General features: G+C 37.8%; 1 protein-coding gene across 7 annotated transcripts in view; it reads right to left on the bottom strand.

Moving 5' to 3' along the window:
- The window catches only part of LOC102311877 (LIM and calponin homology domains-containing protein 1), an 81,950-nt gene that overhangs the window by 44,567 nt on the left and 10,421 nt on the right, over positions 1–26,962 (bottom strand). For all 7 annotated transcript variants that reach the window (XM_042221749.1, XM_042221745.1, XM_042221750.1 and 4 more), the window contains exons 2-3: positions 4,388–4,458; positions 2,039–2,108 (exon numbers count right to left, since the gene is read on the bottom strand). In XM_042221749.1, the coding sequence (XP_042077683.1) occupies positions 2,039–2,108; positions 4,388–4,458 (141 nt within the window). The remainder of the gene's footprint in view (positions 1–2,038; positions 2,109–4,387; positions 4,459–26,962) is intronic.

Below are 26,962 nucleotides of genomic sequence, written 5' to 3'. Positions count from 1 at the left end.
AACCAAAAAATCTTCAGATTACAGATTGTGGTTTATATCATCAAAAGGCGTCAAATAAGCTTAAAAATGCTCATTTATAATATCCCTTGTGTTACAGCTTTTTTTCCTGTTCACTGTTGAGAAAAATAAGACAGGAAATGAAAAGTAAAAACTCCATCATCAGATACTGTTGGTTTGATGCTCAGCAGAAATGCATCTTTGGACCCTGAAAAAAACAACCATGAGCTGAGTGGATAAAATATATCTACTCTGCTGAAGTAATGCAACAATGATCCAAGTACAAAGGTTTGAAAAGTCTATTACTTTATGGTAGAAAACATATAGTGAAGACAGCGTAATTATCCAACGCTCTTTAAAAGTCAGAGCACTCAATGGCGGCTATTAGTGGCACAGTGAGACAAGAGCAGCCATTCTGCCCCAACCACGGCCTCCATGCCTCATCTGTGATGTTGTGATCTAAATAATTACATATTTTTTGTTGCTGAAGTACCAGAACTTCTGCTCTAAACTGCTATCATAGACAATCATTACATTTAATTCAGAAATTCCATTTTATTAAGGAAACGTTCTGCCAGAGTAGTTTTCTTTGCTAAAACACATCAGTGTAAAGTACAGTTAAATAACTGATGATGCAAAGCTTTCACAATGACACAAAACAGGGCAAAGCATCAGTTGTTTTCTTATCAATACAAGAATAGACTGCCTATTTCTTAAATACAGTGATATTTGCCAAAGGATCAAAATAAGTCATATGCATTTTCAGACTGACTAATAAAATATAGTTTTAATTGTCACTTTTTTAAAACTTTTACTTCTTGGTGTTCTATGTTTACAAAAAAAGGTGTTAAATTAAACGTGAATATGAAAAAAATTACAAAGACAGCCTGAGGTTATACACTGACAAGCTATTCATGAAGGGAAGAGAGATGGAAGTACATGCTATCAACTTTCACTGTGACTATGTTTACATGTGAGTGCTGGTCCTGAAAGGCCACTTCATCCAGATTAAGGTCTAAGGTCGTTATGAAAGAACTCTACTGTATTGCACTGTACTCAGCTGGAAAGTATCAGTGTCCGGATCAACTTCAATTCACAGAATCTCATTCAAAGCAAGACCCAAACTTGGGATTCTTCAGTAAACCCACAGACAACAATGATGAACTTCCATGTGAGGTTTTGGGAGCAGGAATAGGTTTCTATCATCTACATCTTTGAAAAATCCTTTTGGTTTTGATGCACCTCACCAATAATAATGTTGAGGCAGTAAATGACTTTGGGACATATAAAATCCTCAAGTGGATTTTTTGTGTTCCTGCAGTGATCCAGTATATTTCATAGCCAAGGGCTCTCAAGATTATCTGGTTCACTGCAGAACTGTACAATAAGTAAGCTTTTAAGTGCTGAGTGTTACACGCGACTGCTAATGCACACTTTGCCTGTTGTGCACCACAGCAACAAACATAATCACCATCTTAATACAAACCAAAGAAACAACTTAATGTAACATAAACTTCATCTAATTCACATCCATAACTTTAGGATACTGAATTCTACTACTACTGCTACTCAGCAACTTTTGAAAAGCAGACTTAACAACACGTTTTTCCCTGAGAGATTGTATCAGCTCACCCAAATTCCACAATGACACAACAGTACTTGGGGTGATGAATGGAAGAAAAGCCATTTTCTTACAAGCTGTTATTTTACGGAAAATGTGTTTCATATCTTTACTTTAATCAGCAAAGTGGGTGGCAGAGTGTTTAGTGGTAACTGTGGCCTACCCCAGCTTCCTCTTGAAACATATGGAAAAAAGTGATGTATGAATGTATAATTAAATGTGGCCTGTAGTCTAAAGACTTTGAATATGACAGCAAGTTTTGATATTAGACAGCTTTGAATCATAGTATGACAGTGTGACAATGAAAGAAAAAGGAGCAAACTATAAAATGGTTAAAATATTCAAGAATAACATCTTCTCATCTTCAGTTTTGGTTAAAATGCTGCAAAGCAGTCTAAAGAATGATTCCAAAACACTTACTAGGCCAGCAATCGGTGTTGGAAGTCTATTGATTTTCTTCACCAGTCCAGGTCTAATTGAGCTCAGCAACCTGACAAAAGACGCATAAAAAAGAAGAGTTGTGGCTTTAAAACTTCTTTTAATGACAAGTTGACTTCAATACTTCAAAGCATGCATTTCAAAGTTGAAACGTTGCTAGAGAAGAATGAAATAACTGCAGGCAAAATACATGAATAGGTTTAAACTGTGGGTGTCTCTACAGAGAAAAGAAAGGGGAATCTAAAGGGATAAAGAAACATTTCTAAAACTCCCCTGTGGCGTCTGGAACATCTATAACGACGACGCATCCTAAATCACAGTGGAGAATCGTTTGTGCTCCTTTCACCCACTGGGACCTGTTAACTAGTTCCAGTAAATGTTATATCACAGGGAAGCACACATGAGTAGGTTTGTCTTGGTGCTGTCATCTCTCATCAGACCCACGGCGATGCAAAAACTTTTTGGCGGGAAGTATACAGTACATTGCATTCCTCAAACTCTGCCCGCTTATCAGCCATGAACAAGCAGTTTCAGCATTCCCGCCTCTCTCTCCCTTCCTCTCTGTCTCCAGTTTCATCTTTTGTGCGTGTTTTCATCAGAGGAAGCGCTGTAATGATTCTCCTCTAAAAAGGAAAAATCCGCCCTTGGATACGAGGTATTAGATATCAACAGTCTTATGGTGTTCATAGTATTTCAGCAGGTATTTTGAGATGAAGTGCTGTAATTTACCTTTTCAGTGAACTCTCTTTCCCTCAGCATGCCTCATGTACTCCTACGTTAAGTTGAAGATTTCCTGCTACACTGTATATTTCCAAGAATAATTCTGAACAACCCCAGGAGAAGGCAGTTCTTAATCCTACCTACATGCCAATATATTAAGATGTGTAGGTGGGGAGAATGAGTAATGGCATCAGAGAAGACAATATTTTCACTCTGAAAATTGCCTGGAATGTGAATGTTTGTCTGCTTTTTTAAAATGTAAGACTTTGAATAATTCCATCAAAGCCACAGTGGGATTTGAAAACCATTTCCCCCAAAACATGTTTATAAACAAACTTATATGCTGGGAAAAGAGGCCCACTAGTGTCTCCTGAAAATTTCACTTTCAGCCATTAACATGGTTGAACTGTGAGAGACATGTCATTTATTATCAAAACAAAGGCACAGTCAAAAGAAATCTAGACGCATAAACAAATAATCTTATGAGTGTGTACAGGGACATTTCCTAATTCTTTGAATATCAGGAACATGAGGAAGAGGTTGGAGAGCATTTAAACTGATTCAATCAGGTCTCTTCTCTACCTGAATTATATGTAAATGAATTACTTGACTGGTTGTGCAGTTTTGGGGCCAAGAGGATGTCATGTGATCCAGTAACCAAGGACTCACAATTTTGATCACAGCTCTTGCCAATGACCTCTATAAATGCACTGTTTCAATGATCCCCAGTCTGTAATCAATCTGCTACAGTGGCTACAGTCAATCTGTAGCCATTTACTCTCAAGATTATCCCGGACATTGCACGACTTTCCATTTCTCCGACAGCATCTGTCACTTTATCTCAGGACTTAATAGGGAAATCTTATGATGCCATAGCAATACTTGCATTGCCACTTTTAATCCAGCACAAATGGCTAAATTAGTCTTTATTTACTTGGTTGTAATTTTCCCCCCTTTTGTCAGTCACTTAGAAAGCAATGTCAGGCTTTTATTTTTGAGACTTACAGTACTACTGCACGTCTAAATATTCCATGATTTCCCAGAAATCCCCAAACCAGTGGGCACACTGGTAAATTGGCTCTGATATCTGTATTCACAATAAAGACAGCACAAACGCTGGGTTTGTGCAACACCGGCAGCAACTGGAACGTGGAAGAGGAAAGCGCAAGTGCATGTGAGTGTTTTCAGTCTCGTTTCAGCACCTCGACTCAATATGAGTGGGTATACCAGTTCAAGAGTCAAACTAGACGACAATTGAACCGGACGCCAGTCGTTTTGATCACTGGACCACACTTCAAAGTACTTGAAACAAAAACCTGCTTGACTGCTAAAGTTCTTTCTATTCACTTTAAATAGTGTGTGATTATTTTACGTTTACCAACCAGAGCATTATGATACTGAAACAAATACAGTACCACTATAAGTATTAAACCAAACAGCATATGTACAATTAAATTACAAAAACATTACAATGAATTGGTAAGATGACTAATCATTGAAAACTATTCAAGAATAATAAACGTACAAACCAGAGATGTGTAACATTCTGCTACTAGATTACAAGAAAAAAACAAAACAACAACAACAATAACAAATATAGTCACAACTTACTCGCACAGTAGTATTCCATTCTCCAAACCTCCTCGGAAATCCTTCTCACCAAAACATCTTCCTGTCACAGCCTGCAGATGGGAGTAAAAGGATTGAGTTAGCAACATATAACATGTAAAGAGGGCTTCAGGTTAAAAGAAAAATTAAGAATGAAAAAAAAAAGTGCACCAAAAATTGTGTTTAGTGGCATTCACTGCTGAAAACCAAAAAGCAACATTTATCAGCACACCTTTTAAATCTTTCTTTGAACTGGATAGATTGTGTGGAGAGGTGCACAAAGACTTCTCGGATATATATCAAGTCCCTCTCAAGTCAACAACGCTAAATGCTAACAAGCTTGACATAAGCTGCAGTCATCCCAGCCAAGTGGCTCTGGCAGGCTAATGTGGTGGGACAGGGGATTTATCGGGTAATAGTTGGTCAGACCCTCTGAGGAAAAAAAAGCTGCCAGCTTGCATGTGAACAACTACTGTACATCATAAAACATGCATTTACTTGGACAAATATTGCACCAGATATGTATGAATCTCAGATGTGACATTTAGTTTCAGTTACTGTGAGAAGTGATGGTTGTTCCTTACTGCAAGAGATTCTGGATTCTATTTTAAAGCTCTTAAGCTTTTTGAGCTACTTTTATGTGTAAAACTGGTCAATGACAAACACATGCGTGCATTTTGCACAGACAGACAAATAGACAGATAGATAAAATACAAGCAATCTTTAGTGCAACTCCAGTGTTGAAATAATTACCTCCAAAAATCTGCTGTTGCGAGACTTTTAGGACCAAGCCTACTTAAAATCTATTTATTCCCACAAACGCTGGCAGACAGTTGGTGTAAAATGAGGAGACCTCTTTAGAATGCTCTTTTAAAAGCCAAAACAATTACAAGATTAAATTTCCTGAGAATTTCTTTCACATTTGTTTGCACAGCTGTGGGGAAAAGAAAAAGCGTGGAGATGTAGAGTATCTGGCCTGGCTGGATCTTTCTGTCAGCTTCTTGGCTAGTTTGGGAACCTGGACCTCTTACAAAAGAAATGGACTGCTGTGTGTCAATGAGTGGGCCGACAGTAGGCCTCATTTCTACGAGAGGCGTGATGTTTGGTGTTCAGGAGAGGCAGATAAAGAGATAAGCAGTGAAAGGAAAGTGGCAGAGAATTTATCACTTTGCTGACATTTAGCTATTCACTGCCACTATTCCATACTGCAGCAGCACTTATGAACAGGCCATTGTGTGTCTGGTGTTGACAGCACAAAAGCAATGAGTGAAGCCTGAGTGTGAGGCCTAAAAGTCTGCCTTACAGTGCAAACAGATGGTTCACAAACCCACACTGCAACGGACCTGCTCTGCACAAAGAACTAATATTTCTTGAATTAAACATGAATCGGACAAAGGTCTATTCTAAGAGTTAAAAGTTTTTTTCTAAAACATGTGTTGTGCCTAGACCCTCTTTACAGACATACAATGCAGGGATGCATAAAATGCAGGATTATGTGCCAGGAGACCAAAATTTGGACCTTGGTTTTACTTTTTCTCCCCCACTCACTGTTTGATGTCGTTTTTACTCGCAGGTTAGGATTAGTCACTAACATCTACTTGGTAAGGTTTAGAAAAAAATGACAACATGTTCCTTTAAAAGCGTAATTCCTCTTGTGCAAGTTGTGTAAGTGAGACACAGGGAAACTCAATCTTAAACTTAATCTGCAAGCAGGGAATAGAGCCAGTTTGTTATATTTTATTTGATTAACCTGCACAATAGCTGATGTGCACTATGCAGACTTGTATTTGCATTATTTTTCTTACAAATACCTAACAAATAAAAAAAATTGTGGGAAAATGGCACCCCACAATAGTGTTCATGGGTTGGATGTCATTATCTTTAAACTTAATTTGCACTGCTGTATAGTTTATGGACATACAGACAAAAAGAGCAGCCAGTGTGCACCTGTGTGTTTATGCACCAGTGTGCATAGATGTGTCTAGGACCACACTGTGTCATAATGACATGCCCGCACACACGCACACTGCGATAACAATCCCATAAATGGTCTTGCAGTTGGAAACAAGATACAACATGTTATAGAATGAGGTTCTGTGATCCTCCTACATGCATTTTGTTCCCTCTATATACAGCCAGGCTGTATATAGAGGGAACCCTCCCTGTTTCCAATATTTATTATCATCTGTTATAAAATTTACAGAAATTAGAGTGTTTAGAATGGTCACATCTAACTCAGGAATAAATCAAATAATTCCCCAAATGTTAATTGGTTTAGTCAAGCAGACGACTATCGATGTACATTTTCTTCATTGACTGCCAGTAGTAGTTGGAGTCACTTTGATTCAGGGTAAAGTTACCTTGCCAGAAAATTGTCTTGGCTCTTCGTGCTCATGCTTAACTTAAACAGTAAGATTAAATCTATTCCAAAACCACACCAAATAAATATTTTATAACACAAAAGATTCTTTTGTGAGAGATTTTACAACTAGAGGACAGCTAAATGATCCCACTATTAGCTAATGGCATTTTCATCCTTTTTACAGTTGAGAATGAAATTTCCAGGTCTTACAATACTTTGTAACATACTGTAGTGTTGTGCATGAGAGATTATCCTTCCCAGGGGATTAGCGTTACTGAATAGCAATCCCAGGTTTCAGCACATTAAAAATAGCATTCCCTGGTTTGTTTCAAGACAGCAACATTTTATGGTCAGTGGACTAGACAGACAAAAACAACACAGGCCATTATTCTTTAAAATAAAATTTTAAAAAAAACTTTCTATGCCGACTTATAATGTCCTTACAGGTGGTATTTTATGATTTCAGTGGAATACACATAAACTATCATAATTTCATGAAAAAAGAAACAATGAAAAAAATGTTTAGAACTGTACGTGAATATTAAGCTTTTTTGCCAAATCCAATAAATCCCATATTTCATTTTATTGGCCTTCAGTAGGTCAAAAATCCTCGGTGGAAACCAGTGTCTCCAAGGGTAAATCAATTAATATATTGCCTTTTGGGGTTCATGCACATTAATATCAATTACATGTTTGACTTCTTACTACAGAAAGTTCCGAACTGTAGAAAATGTAAAGGGTTTGGTATCCTCATTATCCTGCTTTTCAGTTTGGCAGTGTCTGCACACAAGCCAAGGACTTTGATTCATGCACATCTGTGGCACATCTGTTAGAAGACACTCCTAACTCCTCTGTGACCCAAGGGAATTCTTAGTTTGACTATACCATTTGAGCAAAATACAAAATCAAATGGACATATTAGGTAAAATACTTGTTGATAATGGGCATACCAGTGGTGACATTAAAAATAAGAATCATTATTTATAATAAGAGGCTAGCTACCTGCGTGGCCTTGCATCTCTGTTGCATCAGCTATTAAAATGTTATTACCTGCAGGTTAAATATAAAGACACAGAAATCTACAAAAGAAAATTTCAAGTGGGCAATAAAGATTTCAACAAAAACATTACTTACAGCAGCTATAATGGAAAGACTAATACCACAAAAACTATTTCCTGATCACAAAAACAAATATTCCGATGAGAACATTTCAAATTTAAAAGCTGTCAACGCAAAGATAAAGCTGTAAAGACCTGGAAGCTTCTGGATATGAATGTGTTTTCTAACCCCTTCAGGGTCATGTGAGGGTATTCAATTAAAAAGAGGAATTTGTTGCCTTTGTTGTTTTCAGTGGAATGTTGCCCACATTGTTTCACACACAATTGAACGTTGTTGATTGGCTTTACTTTCCTTCTTTTCGCTTCCTTTTCCTTCAGAAGCCCTTCATGTGTCCAGACCAAACTAATTCTCATGGATTCATGTCTAGAGCAGCCATTACTATTATTCTTACATCAACAAATAAAAGAAGTCCCCGTTGGTTTGGAAATGCATGAATGAAGCTTGCAGAGTCAAACTTTTGCCAAATCAAGTATCCCTGAGGGAGCATTGGTGTGTGTGAATCTATTTTTTACTTTAATGAAACGATTTCTGAAAACGAATACCCAATAAAAGGCTAGCATGGAAACTCCAAAGAGACTTTGCTTTCATGTTCTGAGAGATAAAACATGTGAAGTTAGGAGTCTCCTCCACAGTTAAATCATATCTGACGGTGGACCACAATTTCAAAACAATTTACTAAAAAAATATCGCCAAGAAAAATGAAAAACTAGGAACGGCAGTCATAACAACAGCTATATCAAAGAGCCTTCCATCAAACCATTGAGTCTAAGACTATCAGTGTTGGCTCCCTGTCTGAACCAGATAACTGCAATCCTTCCACTGTGACTGACATCCAATGAAAACAAAGCCATTGCAGTAATCTCAGAGGCCTTGCTTTGGACCACTACCTGTCCCAAATTATCAAGTAATAGCTCAAGATTTACAGAGAAGCTGTTTTTTGTGACTTGTAAAAGTAAAACATTACTTACATCAGGACCCTTGGGCAAAGTGTTATTGGCCTGTTAAAGAGCTGAAAGCTGCTAGCTCAGGGGCTGGTGAACATAAACAGAGACGTGCTTCCAACCCACAGACTGCTTTATAACCACATGCCTCCTTTGTAGTCAAACACATTCTGCTTCACAGGATGTTGCCTTAAGTGTGTTGCATAATCCTGGTGGAATCCAACATTGTGTGTTCAGGTCCAAGAACACATGTAAATACGTCTTCTGGCCTAGGGCCGGTAATCTTGTTAATTCAACTGGGCAGGAATCTATCCTAATCTGTAAATGCTTCTGATTAACAGAACAAAGGCAAGAGTATGTAACCTAGCAATTCACTAAGAAGTGCAGGAGGAACAGAAATAAACAATAATGCTGCTGCGTGATTTGTGAAGTCGAGTGTCTTTTCAAAGCAAGCGACACAATAAAACCACTCAATGTGTTCAGTACTGGAGAATCTACAGTAAATCAACTTTCCAGTTCAAGACAAAACACCATCTTGGCACAGAAATGGAGCGTAAACTGCCAAGTTTTTAGTATCATAAAAAGATAAAATCTTGCCTTTGGCTTTTTTGAAAATAAAGGACTTGATAAAAAGGGAGATTTCCAAAGACAATAAATAAATAAATACATTAAAAAGGAGTGAAATTACGAACAAATGACTGTTCATAAGAGGAGACTCTCTGGCCGGAGGTACCCAGTCTTATGGAGCCTCAAGAAGTTCACCCAAATATAAGGAGTGGTATCTAACTATGATTAGTCATCCAGACCTTTTCAGTGCCTGCCGCCACTGCCACCATCACAGGGATCCTTCATTGTGACTACAGAGCCTTCGCTCTGTGCACAGTGTGTTGGCGTTTGTATAAATGGGAAAGAAAAGGAACTGGGAAGTTGATCTGGGGTCGGGTTGATCTGAGCAAGCTAGGTTAATTTCTCAATAAGCACTTTTACTTATGTCAAATGAGATGAGTCAGCATTTGTGTATATTTTTGTGCACTGTTTATCCAATGGAGCACAATATGTGAGTTTTTTTAAATTGTGAAAATTATGTTGAATGAACTCTGAACTTCATACTTTCAAACAAAAAACAAAACATGTCTTTAGCATTGAGCCAACAGTTAGCTGACAGTTGGAACATATTTTATCCCACATAAAAGACATTTTGGACTAGCTTCTAAGACAAGAGATTATAACTACATAAAGTATTATCTAGAAAAACCATCTGTTGTATTTAAGAGAATGAAGTTCAAGTTTTATGTGACGAAGTATGGAAAGAAAATCTATTTATCAACATATCATTAGGGATTTGCTAGAAACCACCATTTTTCAGTGTAAGAATGAGCTCCAAATCCTGTAACAAAGTAATTTCCAGTTAGCAAACTGAGGTACTTAAGGTATTTGGGGCCCATGTGAATCTGGAAAACGGAATACCGTGTCCATCTTTGAGCCCCATGCCTAATCTTTAGCATACATCATGAGGTTTCTATGAGTTGGCAGAGGTTTTATAAGATTTGGGATAATATTGGATCTTGCCTCTGAAGTTGACATGGCAGCTCCCCATTAAATCACAACAATCATCAGCACATCCAGCCTTTCTTCATGTTAGACTGATCTGGAGACAGCATCACCAGATCCAGTTTGCAGAGCAAAAACAGCCAGAGGGATGATCAAACAAGCATGTTCGCACAATCTAGCCCTAAATGCCAGTGACTAACAACAGTTTATCAACCGACACAAACACAGAGACCCCTATTGGACAACACATCAAAAAGCATTCAGTGACCCAGGCTTCTACAAACCCATCAGTATATGTATTTGATGTCAGCATGTGTTTACAGGATGCAAACACCAAAGTTCTTTTTCCTTCTTTTTGGCAGGAGTTAAGACAAATGGCTTTGAGGAAGTGGCTAAAGTTTTTAAGTCAATTGAGCAAAGTTGGAACGGCAGTAGTGCTGTTGCCCAGCCTGGAGACAATGAACAAAAGAGTATTATGAAACAGGTATTAAGCAAGCAATGACAGTTAATAGAAACTAATTGGCATGTTATTATAGGAAATAGTAGAATCAGCACTGGAGTGCAATAGTCCAATCACAGAGCAGGAATGCTCAGTTTATCTGATAGATGAGTGAGTTTTATAGAGTAAAACTTGTGAAAGGCTGAACTGAAAAAATGCAATAAAGACTGCTGTCAGAAGGAAAGCATTTAGGTACAAAACATCATTTAATTTTCAATCTCAAAGATAAAATAGAAAAAAATATGTGTGGGACAGCATGTTATGCAAGACCTTTGTACCACACGCCGTAGGCAGCAGCAATGAATTATGTTGATTTATAGTCATGCAGAGCACAATAAAGAGGGAAAGGAAGGAATAAATAAAGTGTGCAGTTCAAGAGAAGGAAAGGAAAAAAACACTGAAACAGACTAGTTAAACAGAATAGTTTCAAAAGTGGTAGGAATCACCAGACACACCACAATATGATAATATCACAATACTTCATCCATAATATGACATAAAAACAATTTGCTGAGTTATCACCTTTTTTCAAATTCTGTCCTTAAAAGTTAAACTTTGTCAGTATTGTTTGTATCCAATAAGAAAGTCATATCACTTCAGTTATTTATTTATTTTTTGCTGCAAAATTATATTGTTAAGAATACCAACACTGGCACTAAAACTTGTCATAAATATTGTTATAAGATAGAGTTTATAAACGCAAAGAGGTTGCGGTCCTATTTTTACTCAATGCGAATGTGCCTTTAGATTGGTCTGAATTGGAAGATAGCTTTGTCAAGCTAAGTGTGTACACTGTTGGATGTTTTTTTCAGTTGAGTCAGTTCAATTTCAGATTTATTTATCTAAATATCAATACCCTGAATTGGATAAGTGGAAGAGGATGGATGGACGGATGGATGGGTGGAAATATTAAATATTTGGTGTCCCTGTATGGATACATTTTTTCCACCACCCCCCCACCCCACCCCCAGTATGCAATAGATTTCCTTTTAAAACACAAACACTCTCAGCAGTACTGTCACATTTCAGTCCAAAGAGCACAAATGTTTCCAGGCACATGGTGGATCCTGTGAGAGTCATCTGGCGTGGGAAACCTACAAAACCAATGCTTAGTCATGTACTGCTCCTACTCAGCAAGACACACTGGTTTTCTTTGAGAAGAAGTTTCATCACATTAACATGTTAGACTGGAGCTGTCAACTGACACTCGAAGAGCAATCGTGGTCCAGATAAATATTTAACTACAAATCTAGTTGGTTAAAAATAAAAATAAAAATGTGGTCAATCTCATGCTAAATCGGAAACAGTAAAATGAAAGGTCACACTGAATCCGAGAAAGACATTTTCTTGTGGTGGAGCTATAGCTACAGTTATAATAAAGTTTAATTCATGAATGAGGAGCATTTTTATGTTTTAACACAAATGGACAAACAAAACAATAAAAATGAACTACCAAAGACTGAAACTGCACATGAAACCAAAAATATATAGAGATCAAGGATTGACAAAAATGTACTGAAGAAAACCCAAGAGCCACATCTCAGTTAGCATGTTTAATTTTGAATTTCTTGAGTACAATAAGTACAATTACAAAAAGACTGAACAAGTGTGGAACAAGCCTCTTCTCTCTAAAAAGAAGATGGCAGCATGGCTTAAGCTTGCAAAGTAGTCTGAGCTGAATAAAACCTTTCTCTGTCCTTTGGACAAAGGAGAACTTGGACATAATGCAAAGGACAATCTTTGGTGAAAGTTCCAACACAGCATATTAGCACAAACAACTCATACTGTACTTTTCAAGTACAGTGGTGAAGGGGCGATAATTTTGGCTTATTTTTCAGCCACAGGACCAGGGCAGCTTGAAGTTACCAAGTTGACCGTCTATGTATAAGAACTCTAGAGTTAAATTTAAGGCCATATGTCTGATAACTAAAGCTTGTCTGAGACTGTGTCATACAGCACGATCCTACCACAAACACCAAATCTAAAATAGTATGATTCATTCCTTTTGTTAGCCAAAGGGTCGCAAAGCCCAGTCAAAGTCCAGACCTCAACCTAACTGAAAAGCTGTGGTGGGCCCTTAAGACAGCTGTGCATACATTATTGCTGGCAAACCTCACTGAAGATAAGTGATGATATAAGGAAAAGTGGGCCAACAATGTGAGATACCGATAAAGTAAGTAATTCACAATATTGCTGCTACTGAATCATAGGGTGTCTTAGTTTTTCACAGGATTGCTTAGAATCCTTAAATAACTTTCCTAAAACTGCACATGCAAAGTGCTGACTCATTTAAAGGTAATTGATAAGTCTTATTGTTATGAATTGTAATATTGTAAAAAGGGTTTATAATCCTGATTACATTATGACAGAGGTTTTTGATATTAACATTTGTTAGTCATCACTGTAAAAACACTGCAGCTCTTTAAAGACTGCAGTTATTCTGATTTTTATGGAGATACGTTAGTGCTGGACACACAGAAGTCAGTTAACTGGAGGCCCTAGTTTTAAGATATCATAATTGAAATGTCAGAATATAAAACACATGTCCTGTTTGGTTCTTTCCAAATGCAACCAGGCTTTTTTCTGTCTTGCTGATTTTTTTCTTTGGTTTTCAGTGAGTAGAAGGTGACTCTCTCACTCAAAGGTAAAATAGCTTTTAAGTTGAAAGGTTTTCTCGTGTTATGACCTTCATGTTTTTCTTTTTTCTTTTTAACTGTACCTGAGTGCTGAGTGCCCCATGTTGGTGGTGATGCTGCTACATGTTACTGGTAATACAAATAATTTTCTACTCTTGAGACACTGGTCAACACGACTGTCAGTTTTAATAGTAACCACTTCTCCTTTTCACCCTTGCATACAAGCGTGCAAGTGCCCAACCGCTTGTCACCTGGTTTCAATTAGCAGGAAAAAGACAGACAAACATAGTCACACACACCAAATCTGTTACATTCAGCTAAACACCCTGTGACAGTAATTCCCAAAGACTAGTAGGTGAACTTTGAGTGTAGCAAGTTTTCCACACTTGGCTCAACTTTTGCATCTCTCTTCAACAGAGCAATGAATCAACTCCCACTCATGAGAGAGGTGACACATATGGTACAATATTAACAAAGTTAAGTTAACAGTTTAAACTAACATTTAATCTGTTGCCACTACCTTGTTAAGGGAGTATTCAAAAACTACTTTTAATTTACTAGTTGCACATGTCATCCAAGTTAGTTTACTTTTCAAAGGGTGCTTGCAAAAGATGCAGTCTTAGCCTTTCCTGCATCCATAAATCTTTAAATATATGGTGTCAATAGATATCATTGGGAGTTAAACTCATAATGTCAACTGGAAACCATGCAAGCTGTGGCCTCTTGCAAAGTAAACACGTTGTCATCACATTTTAAACAGGTACATTAAGTAGGATTTTCCCTTTAAATTTTGAATATTTTCCATGGATCATGATAGAAATGTGGGCAATGCCAATGCAGCTGTTCATTTAATACCCCATAATGGTGTAAACAACTGTGTATAACAGCACAGGTTTATTCATTTAATAACCAATGACATTAAAAAGTATTATACTATTTTTTATATGGATCTTTTTAAATTCAACAGCCATTATTATATAAAACTAAGCATTTTAACCCATTAATCCCATTAGGACACGAGCAAGGAGAAAACTCGCCGTTTTGTTTTTGTTAGTTCTTTAAATTTGGCCGTAAAAGCCGTTCTTTGTCATTTCCTTTCACATCAAAGATGAAATGCTGGATGAAAAGATGGCTCAGCATTCACATAAACATATCTTTTGATGAAGCTTGACACTAAACAAGAAGGTCAAATTTCAAACATCTCAAGAATAAAGTATTGGCATTTAATATGAAAAAAAAAACAAAGAAAGAAAGAAGGAAGGAAAGAAAAAAAGAACTGCAGATACCGTATTATGTTAAAGTAAGGGCGGAAGTATTACACAACACTGGAGAAACTGCAGAATAAATTGTTTGTGTAGCAAATTGTAAAGCTGCATGTGAGCGCAGTGGGAGAAATTTGGATTGGGAAAAGATTTCTAACCAAGAGAGCAGAAAACAATTATGCTATAGAATAGAATAGAATAGAATAGAATAGAATAGAATAATCCTTTGATTGTCCCACAAGGGGGACAACCTGTATTAATTAGGTTTGTAAAAACTGTTTCATTGAACTCTAACCTACACCATCAAAAGGTTTCTTTTTACAAATTAATCTCTCTCATTGTGATTATTACTCAATGAGGAAAAAAAACAGCTTACCAAGTGTGCCACACACTCCCACACACCATTCACACACAATACAGTTCCTTTTCTACTCAGGCATGCCCAGTGCTATTGTATATTTAGCTGTGAATAACAACAAGGGGGCTTTTCAAAGTGCTACAGTGTTTAAAATACCTAAAATTCTATTTAGCTTGTTACTCTGCTAACCCTTTAGACTATAGCAGTATAACATACATTCAAACTATACACCTTGAATCAGAGCAGAGGAGACAGCTCTCTTCCAAACATGTTTTCCTAAGAGCTTTAACTGTCTGAATTCCAATGCCCAGTTCTCTTCTTTATGCCTCCCTTTTGCCTCAACTCTGGATAAGCCCCCTCTGATTAAACATGCCAAATTTCCTGCAAGTAAAATGGCAGCGCTGTGAGCTAAATGTTAGTATTCCAGCCAGTCCATCCCATTTCCACCCAGATTAGATGATGGAACAATGTTTGGGTTGTGGATTAACTGAAGTCCTGGCCCCCAAAGATGCTCACTTCCACCCCAACTCCCTCCAGTGTTTTCTCCTCCAATACTCTTCTATGCTTGGTGGGTCTTTGAGTCGACATGAGGGGAAGATATTTTTGTCCTGGGAATGACTTGGCAATTGTCAGGGTAAAAGACAAAAAAGAAGAGGGGACTAAAATGGACGATGGAGTACAGTCCAAGGTGAGGTATATTATGAGATGACAGGCAGGTTTAAGTTGATTAAAATGTCCTGTTTTAGCTTCAAGGTGATGCTTATATTTTTGGGTTGGTTGCCAGCTTCAGAAAGGTGCATGTGGCGAGTGTGTTTACACAGGAACAGGGATGAAACAGTTGTGTGACACTTCCTAAATCAATATTTAATTGTGTTCACGGTAGTCTAGTGGGCAATAGGCAGACTAATGCAACAACACTTTTGAATGAAAGACGTTATGGTGATCCATTTGAGCTGACACTTAACGAACATATAGTATACACTTATGGATGATTTGTCTAAAGGCCTCACACACAACTGAATGATGTGAGACCAAATTTAATGCTGAATTGTAAAGAAATCAGTCAAAATTCTTTACCAATACATCCATTAAGCGAAAGTAAAACTCTAATATCAATCCTACAAGTTTACAGTGTTGCTGCAAAGAGAAATGTCCCAACTGAGGGCAAGCAGACTCACTTTAATGCACTTATTAAAGAGATAGCACATGACAGCAAAATACTGGTCCCACAAACGAGGTCCTTAGAGGACAACACAGGTGTGGGTGCTATAACTGACATTTGATATCTGTATATTGACTCACAAATATTTGTTCAACTGTGCTGTTAAAGTGCTTGGGAGAACAAAAAACACTGACAGCAGTAGAGGCCTATTTGCTACTTTTGCAAGGCTGTTCGCATGGAAATTTTTAAGATAAGAGGGGGTTATATGTCTTTTTTTGTCTTAAAACAATGTATCTTTGTTAGGTACAAAATTATGAATGTGAAACCTGCTTTTGATTTTTTTTATAAGTACAATTGAGAATTTAATATATTTCTATATTTACATTTAGCCTTTTGGGTAGGACAGGGGCATACAAGCCCTTAACTGTCACCCCCAAACTGGCTTTATGGGATGAACATGAGTGAGAATAAACCTTCAAACCCCCCTCTACTCAGGAAATACTCTAGGGGCTTTTGAATTCCTCTCAGTGGCACAGATTCTGGCTCTTCAATTTAGCTGCTACAAATCCCCATTCTACTAACCCAGATCATGTTACACACATGTTGAGTGAAGTTAGACACAGCAAGCGAAAGGGTGAATTCATTTATAAAAGACAACTTTGTAAAGGGGAAAAAAAATTATGAAGAAATGGCGTTCCAGTTTGACACAGACCCCACAAAGTTGCTCACAATGAATGACAAGAGTGATATGACCTTTGAGCTATAGTCTAGCCTTTTTAGGGCCAAGTACTCTGGATACAATACAGATAAAAAACAACCCAATAATGATGGTTACTGAGGTTAAACATTAACCATCTCATGCAGAGCCATGCCTTACCATACCATGCATACCATACCTAGCTGAATTTAACTGACTGCTCCCCACAGCTCTGTAGGATCAGAAACAAAGAACCTCCGTGTCTATACTGGCCGTCTGACCTAAGCTTTGCAAGCGCGCAGGTTTTTACAGGGGCCTCTCCTAGTCTCCAATATCCTGCCTGCTACAGTTTTCCTGTGAATGACGGAAACATCTATCCAGTAGCCACACTGGAAGCTGTAGTAAAATAGACAGCCACTTCGGTCTTGGTCTAGCTGGATGGACATCTTGACGCCAGTGTTAGATCGAACAGGTTTAAATAGGTGCTTTTATTGAAACAGAGGGCCATTTAAGCTACCAAGTAAACACATCTCCAATAGCTACTGAAAGACTTGACTCAGTGGTTAAATGTACAAAGACAGCGTGGTAAAGGATTAAACACTTTAAAATAGTTTAGATGCATTACTAGTCCAAACATAATGAGTTCCTTCATTATATTAGCAAGTTTTATAAGTTAACTCCTAGTTGTGTTTTCTCTATATTTTTATTAGCAAGTACAGAAACCACAACAAGATAACACAAAAACCTTGTTACTGGGAGTATGATTTAGAGCTTGTACAGTTTTAATTCTGTACTGATCTTAAACAACCTAATGTCCAAGCTAATAATAACCCTATGAAAAAAAGGTCTTAAGCTTTAAGTAAAGACATTATGACAGAAAATGTCAAACTAAAAAAAAAGCACCATCCTTCAGACAGTATCCAGGCAACAGATCTTACTGCTAGAAACAAGTAAGAAGATAATGATTACATTCATCTTCATGCTTTAATATTAAGAGAAGGGGGCCTGTATCACAGCCAAGGCAAACCAAAACACTTCTAAATTTCTATTTTAGAACTAGATTCTGGTTTAAGTTGTTTGCGTGTCTCAACATGCGCTTCTTTAGTCTCATTGTTAAGCTCTGTCCTCAGAAGGACTGAACAAATTGGGAGCTTTACTGAAACACTGTATCAACACGAGATCACAGTCGGAGATAATCAGCCTGTTTACTGTGACTTCTGCTGTTGGACGTTTGAGACGCGCTTTGTTCAACAGTGTAATTATGATGAAGCATTACAATGTTTGAGTTAAACATGACCAAAAGCTTACAAAATTAATGTAAACATATGGTTAAGAAATTGCTCTAAGCCACAACCACAGGCTACACACTTGTTTGAGACAGTTGGTTTTTTTCCACCTGCTCTGAAGTCCCACCCATCTGCTGTTCAAACCTTCTGTTTATAATGGGCAACCAAATAAAAGAAAGTAGTCTTACAAGGAAGGGAGCTAAAAACTGGCTGTTTCAGACAGTCTTAACTGAAAGGCTGTACAAATAAGAATTTAAACTGTGAATCGTGCAATGCCATTTTTAGCAGATCTAAAAATACAGATCTATATGATGATATGATTTTAACAGGGCCCCTTTAATACAACTTAAATTCATTTTGAATGTTGAACTACACTTTTAAAAAAATATATCCAGCTAAATATATGCCTACACCCCCTAAGACTACCCAAACACAGATGAGCACTTAACACAAAGCATCAAAGACTACAAAATTCACAGATGCCACCCACTCTCCCATGTCAAGGAATCAAATTTTCAATAGGTAACTGGAAGGTAATGGAATCCCTGTTCCCTGACAGATTCCCAAAGCTAAATGCTTTTTTTCACCCTAGGGAACCATGGATGTTTGTCATTCCAAGTTAGCAGTGAGCTTCCACTAGGAAAATGAAACACTGAAGCCAAGCTTTCCTTTCCCAAAATGCACAGAAATCCTGCCATTGTACCTCTCCCCAGGGGTTCAGGGTGTTTTTAAGAAAGAATCCCTGGACCAATACTGTAGCGTTCAAAGAGCAAAATAATGGACTATACTTCCAAAATTATTTTTTCAAAGCAGTAGGGCTGAAAGCATTGTGGCTGTAATGTTCTCTTAAATATCAAAAATAACAAGAAATAGCAAAAAAAAGAAAAGTCTTATATGGGTCAATTCTGCTGTTGATATAACACAGACAGACAAAATGTTGGAGATAACACATCTCAGATTTATCTTTTTGGCACTATAGTCATTCCATGAATTGGATGACTAGCTCAGCCACATTTGAGTAAATTACTAAAGTTAATCATGTTGAGCTGCGGGTGGGTCAGTCCCTCAAAAGAAAAAGAAAAAAGTAGCAAACAAAAACAAAAGACTATAACTGTATCTGTAATATTACAAGATATGGAAATCATCTGTTTTAAGAAAATGTAGATGTTTGTGCCAGATCAGAGACAAATATTATGCTTGGAGAAAAGAAGAAGCTGTGTGACTCATTGACAGATTCCCAGAACTGATGGGCACAATGTGGAGTAGAAATGCTGCTCTCTTCAGGTAATTGTTGTGATGTAATGGAGCAATCTACCAGTGGAAATGCTGAAAACAGTTAGAGGAGCCATCATTTCAATGTCAAAGGTTTGAACTGTTCAAAAGCTGGTGTAACAATTGCAAACCAAGAACCGAGAGTCCCTAAGCAGAAAACTACGAACCTACCTATCATTCTGTGTGGGCAAACATCTTCTACATGGTGAAATGTCAATAAAAATAAAATAAAGAAAAAGACATTTCTACGATAGCACTCTGGTGGCATATTGTAAACTAATTTGTAATTAGGAGGTAAACTCTTAAAATGCTCAAATAACCTACAAGTAAAAACTTCTTTAAAGGAATTTTCCATGAAAGGATCATGTAAACTGACAGCCCACACTCTATTACATAGAGTTTGTATTACTTACTGTTTATACACAAGCCTGCATACTGTCAGCAATCTGATACTGTATGGACTGGTGACAGATCTGGTTGTTTCTACTCCTGCTGCAGTAGGATTAACATGGAACTGAGCTCTGAAGTACATGCTGTGAAAATGAATATTAAGTTTAAAGCATCTCTGCCCTGTGCTGCCCCGGGGGAAATAGTTTCAAAGGCAAGTAACATATGATCTTGACAGTTCGCTTATATCATAGAGTATCATGAGTCAATATTCCCTGTACTCAGAGCTATAGATCTATCAGAGAAAAACAAATCCAGGATAAAAATTTCATTTAATAACTCAGTTCACAACATCACACTGCACCACATGCAGATAAGCTTCTTGTTTTCATATAACGATGGTGTCAAAGTTGGTCTAAAGCCAAGTGGGGGGAGCTGTCAAGCTAGCCCCCAAAGAAGGGAGGTGCAGCTGGCTAGATTAGTCAAGATTAGAGTTTATCTTCTGTTACAAGCAAGCTGATGGGGATAACATCACTCAAGACCGGTACTGTAAGCTAAGCTACTCCACTGCAGGTATTAAGTTGACATTGTTACCAAGACGGACTCGGGGTGGGAGCCAGTATTGTTCTGAGCAAGAAAACTAGAGATACTGCATAATGATTGTTGCACTATCAAACTAAATGAGCAGTGTGTTAGTTGGTTTCTAAAAGGTGACATGACATGAAAGAGTAGCAAAACACCCCAGCCTACAATCACTGTTAGTTCCTAATGTAGCTCATTCAAAATATATATACACTCAGTCATATTCTTGAATGTTGGTCTCTAAAATATTGCAGATTTTAAGTAACAAACAGTATTTATACCAGTTGTATAAAAGTATCACCTATTGTAAGGGTGCTATTTGGCTTTGAATAATATATTTTGTTTTTTAAATGTCACAATGCCAATTTAGAACAACAGTGAACGCACAAGTCCATCAGTCTATACAAGAGAGGTTTTAGCAGTCTGGTAGTAATTTAGTCAGTTTAATTAATATCAGTGTGTATGTGAATACAATACAATACAACTTTATTTGTATAGCACATTTAAAACCAGCGGTACACCAAAGTGCTTTACAGTAATGCAATAATTTAGAGAAAGAAACATTAACAGGGTATAAATACACCAACAGGTGGAGAGCACTAATTAGCCGCAGCGCAGTGAAAATATGCAAAAGAAAATACAAACACAACTCGACTAAGAGATTATTCAGCAATAAAATAGAATAAAATTATTAAAACTACATAAAAAAACATTTGCAGGATACAGACACTAACTAGGGAAGGCTAGATTGAATAAATGGGTTTTCAACTGCGATTTAAAAGATTGAACCGATTCAGATATGCGAATAGCAGTAGGAAGATTATTCCAGAGTTTGGGTGCAGCTATGGCAAAAGCGCAATCACCTCTGCTCTTCAGCCGTGACCTAGGTTGCACAAAGAGCAGTTGGCTTGTTGATCTCAGTGCTCTCCCAGGAGTGTACAAGCTGAGAGGTTCAACAAGATAGCTGGGAGCAATGTTATTTATAATTTTATAGGTAAGCAATAGAATTTTAAAATCAATACGGTATTTGATGGGAAGCCAATGCAGGTCAGCGACGATAGGGGTGATAGAGTCAAACCTGCCAATTCCAGTTAAGAGGTGTGCCTCTCATTTTGAACAAGCTGCAGTCTGCAGTAAAGGGTAGATTGGAGGCCAATATAGAGGGAGATACAGTATCTGGTCAATTGAGGGCTTCATATACAATATTTCTAGCAGAGCTTGCCTTTGCCAATCTTGGGTACAGTAAATACCCTGCCAAAATTAAATTGTTGCCAACTTGTAACAAACAGGCTCCCTGAATTGAAGGGCTGGCTTTGGTCCAGCTCCTCTGCCTGCTGCTGTCGTTACACAGAGGCTGACCTGCTGCAGTCACAGAAAACAGGGCTCCTACTGTACAAGCTAAACATATGCCATCTAGCGCAAACTTTTATCCCCTTCACTACAGTGACTGCTTGTATTTTCAGCATGGCTGGGCCCAGGGGAAATCTGAACTTTTTACCCTGCTAGTAGCAGCACCAATAAGATACTAACAACAGGCAACTGACAGAGTTTAGGATTGGTTTTCTTTTTTTTTGTAGTCAACTGCTGTAATTAAGCAGATGTACACGAATTCATGATCAGCATATAGGTTTTGCCATGTTTGTGTAAAACATTGTTTGAATTTAGAAAATGTGATAATTAATTTCAAGATTTGTTTACTTCAACAGCACTTAGTCATAGCACAGTAGCTCACAGTTTCATCTTCCCTGCTTAAGAGAAGAATGACTATGCATCTATTAATGTAGGTGCAAGATATGCTATTAGAATAATTTGTTACAGCTAGTTACAGTAACATCTGCTGACAGTATATTTGTGTGGCCCTGGTTCTCATCTTGCCAATTAAACTTCATGCTCTGTGATGAGATCCAAATGGGTGAAAGGAAATCACCACAATATGCCACTATTAGCTGGACCACCTAGAGTTTTCAATCTTCCAATAAATTCCGATTTCTTAACACAAACTGAGAAGTGAGGATCTATATTTACACAGACAGCCAGCCAAATATTCCACAGTTGTATTTATTTCTCTAAGACTACGTGTGAATCAATAGATGTTTCAAATTCACCACCAGGACCCCTCTTGCTGTCTCAGGAGCTGACAAACACAGCTTTTCATTCAAATCCAAAAGAAAAGCAAATATAAAAAAAGAGAAAGAGAGACTCTGAAACTTATTCTAAAGCAAATATGAGTTAATAGGTTGAACTGAAAATGAAATAATCAACCAAATAATAATAATCAATCAAATAAACTTAATGTTTGCACTGAGGGATACAAACAGATGTTATCTAGCAAGCATTATGTTCTTCTGTTATAAACTGAAGGTTTTGCCTCTCCCATACAGCTTCTTGGACCTGAAAGTATGGGAAAACAAGAACAACTGAAAAAAAAAAATCCCACTACAAAAGGAATATTGTTTAGGAGTCATTTAATAGTGAGTTTCTCTGAGCAAAGAGAAATTTCCGCAATTAGTTGTTAGCAGATGTAGCTGCAAGAATTTCTAACCAGGCATTTAACCCTTCAAGTGAGAAATCGAAATCAACTTATGTAGACTGTAACTACACGGAAAGATCTTTTATAGACTAAACAAACATTCACTGATATAGCAGAAAAACACTGACATGCTGTATCATGCAGGCTAGTTCAGACAAATGCCAGTCAGCTGAGGCACAATTGTGTCACTTTCCAGAGTTTGGTGACAGCATGCATTGTTGTTGGGGGGTTACCAATATGTGTGTAACAGTGTGTGTGTGTGTGTGTGTGTGTGTGTGTGTGTGTGTGTGTGTGTGTGTGTGTGTGTGTGCTGGTGTCTGAATGGGATGGGGACTGAGGGGGTTAGGAATGTTGGGGTGAGTGGGAACGGAGTCATGTGTACAACGCTGTGTGCGAGACAATGAAAACCATCCCACTCAGTATTAAAAGCCTCCATTCATGGTGAACCTGAGTCATCTTGATCCCTGCAGTGAAACAAGACTAACAGTTTTACCTTTCACTTTAAACAACAGAAAGATGTTTTATAAGAGACTGAAGCGGATGATTCTAGTTGATTCAAGAATTCCAGAACATTTATGCTGAATTAAAACTGAATACCATCAGCAACTACCTACAACAACTAAATATTAACTCTAGTTAAAATTTAAATGTCAACTCTGTCTAACATTTAGTGGTTTTAGCTGTAAGTTGTACAAAGGGGCAATGCAAGCATGTTGATGTTTAGTCATTAAAACATGAAAAACGTTCTCAACCATGTTGCTTTCAGTGGGTTTCATCTGGGTGCTGTGGTTTCCTCCCGTAGTCCAAATACACGCAAGCAACGTTAATTAAAAACTACTTTAAACTTTTTCAGATCCAGATAACTTTATTAATCCCATAAAGTAGATTTGTTTGCAGTGAACCTATAAAACCTATTCACAGAGTGAAACTCAAACTACGGTCCTTAAACACTAATCACAATCAGTGTTGTGTGCCAAGGCACCGATCAGCAAATATAGACTTATTATTATACAAAAATAAATAAATAAAATCAATGAATCAATAAATAGAAAAGCAAGAACATGTGTTAAATTAAACAATCATAGAAAGAAAATGTATCCAAATGTCGCCAGTCAAAGTTAGGTGACTTAATAACTGAGAGGATTTTAAGTATCTATTTGTTTTACACTGTGGTATAAGGTAGCAGCGTCCCTTATTCATGAGACATTGCCACAGTGGGACTTTTATGCTGGGTGCCCTTCCTGACACAAGCCCCCCCTCCCAGAATAAAAATCTTTCGCTTGTCAGGCAAATGCGTAAACCACTGTACTCTGGAGCCACCATGCTAGTAAGGTTACTGCTAATTATGTCTATATTTGAAATTGTCTCTCTGTGTAAGCCCTGTGATGATGAACTTGTAGTCTGCCCACAGGCAAAAGCAGCCACCATAACCAATTGGTTAGTGGCGTCCAACTGTGAAACCACAAGCTGAGTGTTACCTGTGGATGTCTTACTGCAATAAACGGCAACAAAAAAAAGAATGCAGCTTCAAAGCGCTTGGCCATCATCCTCATACAGAGTCTATGAGTGCGTCTTATCGCTCACCATGTCACCTGAATTAGGCTCCAGCAGGTTGGTTAAAAAAAAAAAAAAAAGGGGGAAAAAAAAAAGGGAAAAAAAAAAGAGAGAAAAAAAAACAAGGCCGGGAATCAAACCACCAGCTCTGCGATAAACACTCCGATGCCCAACCAACACTGCTGTGACAAGAGCCAAGGCATGATCTTCAGCCAATCATGTACATCAAAACATAGCAAGCCTAAAGCAAAAGGAAGGGAACTTGAGCATAGTCTTTTTATATAAAGCAGCCTGAAACTGTTGCTATGTGACTGTGACTGTCAGTCAGCCATGCAGCACAGGTCATACTTGCTCCCTTGATAGTCAGAAAGAGTCCAGCTCCCCAGCGCCTCAACTAAGAAAACTAGGAAACCAGCTCATGACCCAATTAGAAACATCCCTGGACAGTGCAGAAACATCATTCTGCCTGATCTATCAAATAGTTCCAATTACTGCATACAGAAAGAAATCCTGGTAACAATTCTTGTAAAGCCTTAATATTAATTAACATGTTTTATTGTAGTTTAATTATAGCCTTGAAAGCTGCCTATTGCACAACAAATCTGCATTTTGTACATCACTCAGTAGGTTCCAGAAGATGTTGAGAGAGGTCAGCACATGACCCAAAGAGAGATCTTTACAAGTATCTCTTGGAGAGCGTTGAACATTTGCAAATGTTTGCCAGTCTAAGGCCACGTCAAAAATCAACAGAGCAGTAAATAAATTCGAGTTAAACGGATGCATGCAAAGTGACCCACTTTGCCTTTGAATAAGGGCAATCAATAGAGCAATGGGAGATTGCATGAAAGAGGTATGGCCTGTAATTATAGATAACGATTAGAGGACACGCTTGTGACGCTTTGATCTGTGAGAGCTTTGATAATATCTCATAATATTCCCAATATATTGCAGATCCTTTCAGAGCAGTAGTGATGGCAGTACTGTCTGTACAGGCCATACTTCACATGTAACTTTGTTCTCCCTTTATCTTCTACACAAAGCAAGTGCTGAATATTTTAAATTAACCTGAATAATTTGACAGACTATACTTTTGCACGGCTGCACAGATCCCTGTCATTTTTGAACTTCATCTCACATTTAATGAGAAGAAAAGCAAAACCTTCAAGTAAACTTTAAATGTTTTCATTTTATGGGGTATTACAAAGAAAATTATTAACTCTAGCTGTGGGTTTCATGAGGAAGTAGCACAGCAAATTACAAGACAACTGCATAACAGTATCTACTTCAAGAGTGCCTTCGAGTGGTTTTCCTTTTCCTTTAAAAATATTAATAAAAATGTTTTACAGTTCCTGTACTTGATGTTGATGCTAAATGTCAGCCGTGCACAAGTACTGAGCTGAACAACGATCAAAATGTTCTTTTGTAGTTTCATTTTGAATTTGGCCTTTCTTAGAGAAAAAAGAAAGTTTAAAAAAAAAAAAAGGGCTGTGACTCATCAGTCCAAACAACAAAATTGGCAAGGCTGATGTGGAATATTAAAGCACGCCCGCCCAGGCTGTGGAGTTGGTTATCAAAGATAACTGAACATTTTTTTGGAACGAGCAGCTGTCTATCCTTACATTCAGCTATCTGTCTCCTGGAAACTAGAGAAAAGAACAAAAAGGAAAGTTTCTCTGCCTGCTTGGCTTTTATGTTACTCCTGAAAACTCACAATCCTTCTACAATGAACATTAAGTGTTTTTAGAGAGTTCAGACTTAACACTTCATCAGGGTGCTGAGTGTCTGACTTTGTACTTGCCACAAGCCAACTTTCTTGGTAGGTCACGCAACAGCAGATGCTGCAAAATAGAATAGAAATGTGAGTGAAAATGGGGACTTATGCAAGAAGACACTGGAAATGATCGTATTATAGGGATGGTGAAAGCTATGATTACTGGCTTTCTAATGTCAGTCTCTATTAGGGCACTCTAGATACTTTAAGTATACTCTAAAGTGCTTGATGTTCACAGTAAGATGCTGTTATTATGTCAGTTATGTTTCTTGTCAGAGTGAGTGTGGTAAGTAACAACAGTTACCAACAGCTTCCCTGCAGAGGGTGGCTGTTCAGCCCTGGCACACAGCCGGCTGTCACTTCTTCACAGTGGTCCTTATTGTCTGTGAATGTGTATGTGTGTGTCACACTGCAGTTTAAGTGCCAGGCTGCCTTGATCTCTCCTCCTTTCTCTTTCAGTGCATGAACACACAGCACTGACAGCTGAACAAGATGAGTATGTTCACCTTGTCATAGGCAGACATGCCCCATCAGGCAAAATAAACATACACAGAAAGCCAAAGACATCCCAAGGTAGCAGCAGATATTCTCATTGCTGGATTCTAGATG

Source organism: Haplochromis burtoni, unplaced genomic scaffold, assembly GCF_018398535.1.
Source record: "Haplochromis burtoni strain Fernald_Lab_line unplaced genomic scaffold, NCSU_Asbu1 Contig_73, whole genome shotgun sequence".
NCBI classification, from domain to species: Eukaryota; Metazoa; Chordata; class Actinopteri; order Cichliformes; family Cichlidae; genus Haplochromis; species Haplochromis burtoni.
Note: the sequence above shows the minus strand (reverse complement) of the source record. Positions and strands in the feature narration are given on the sequence as shown.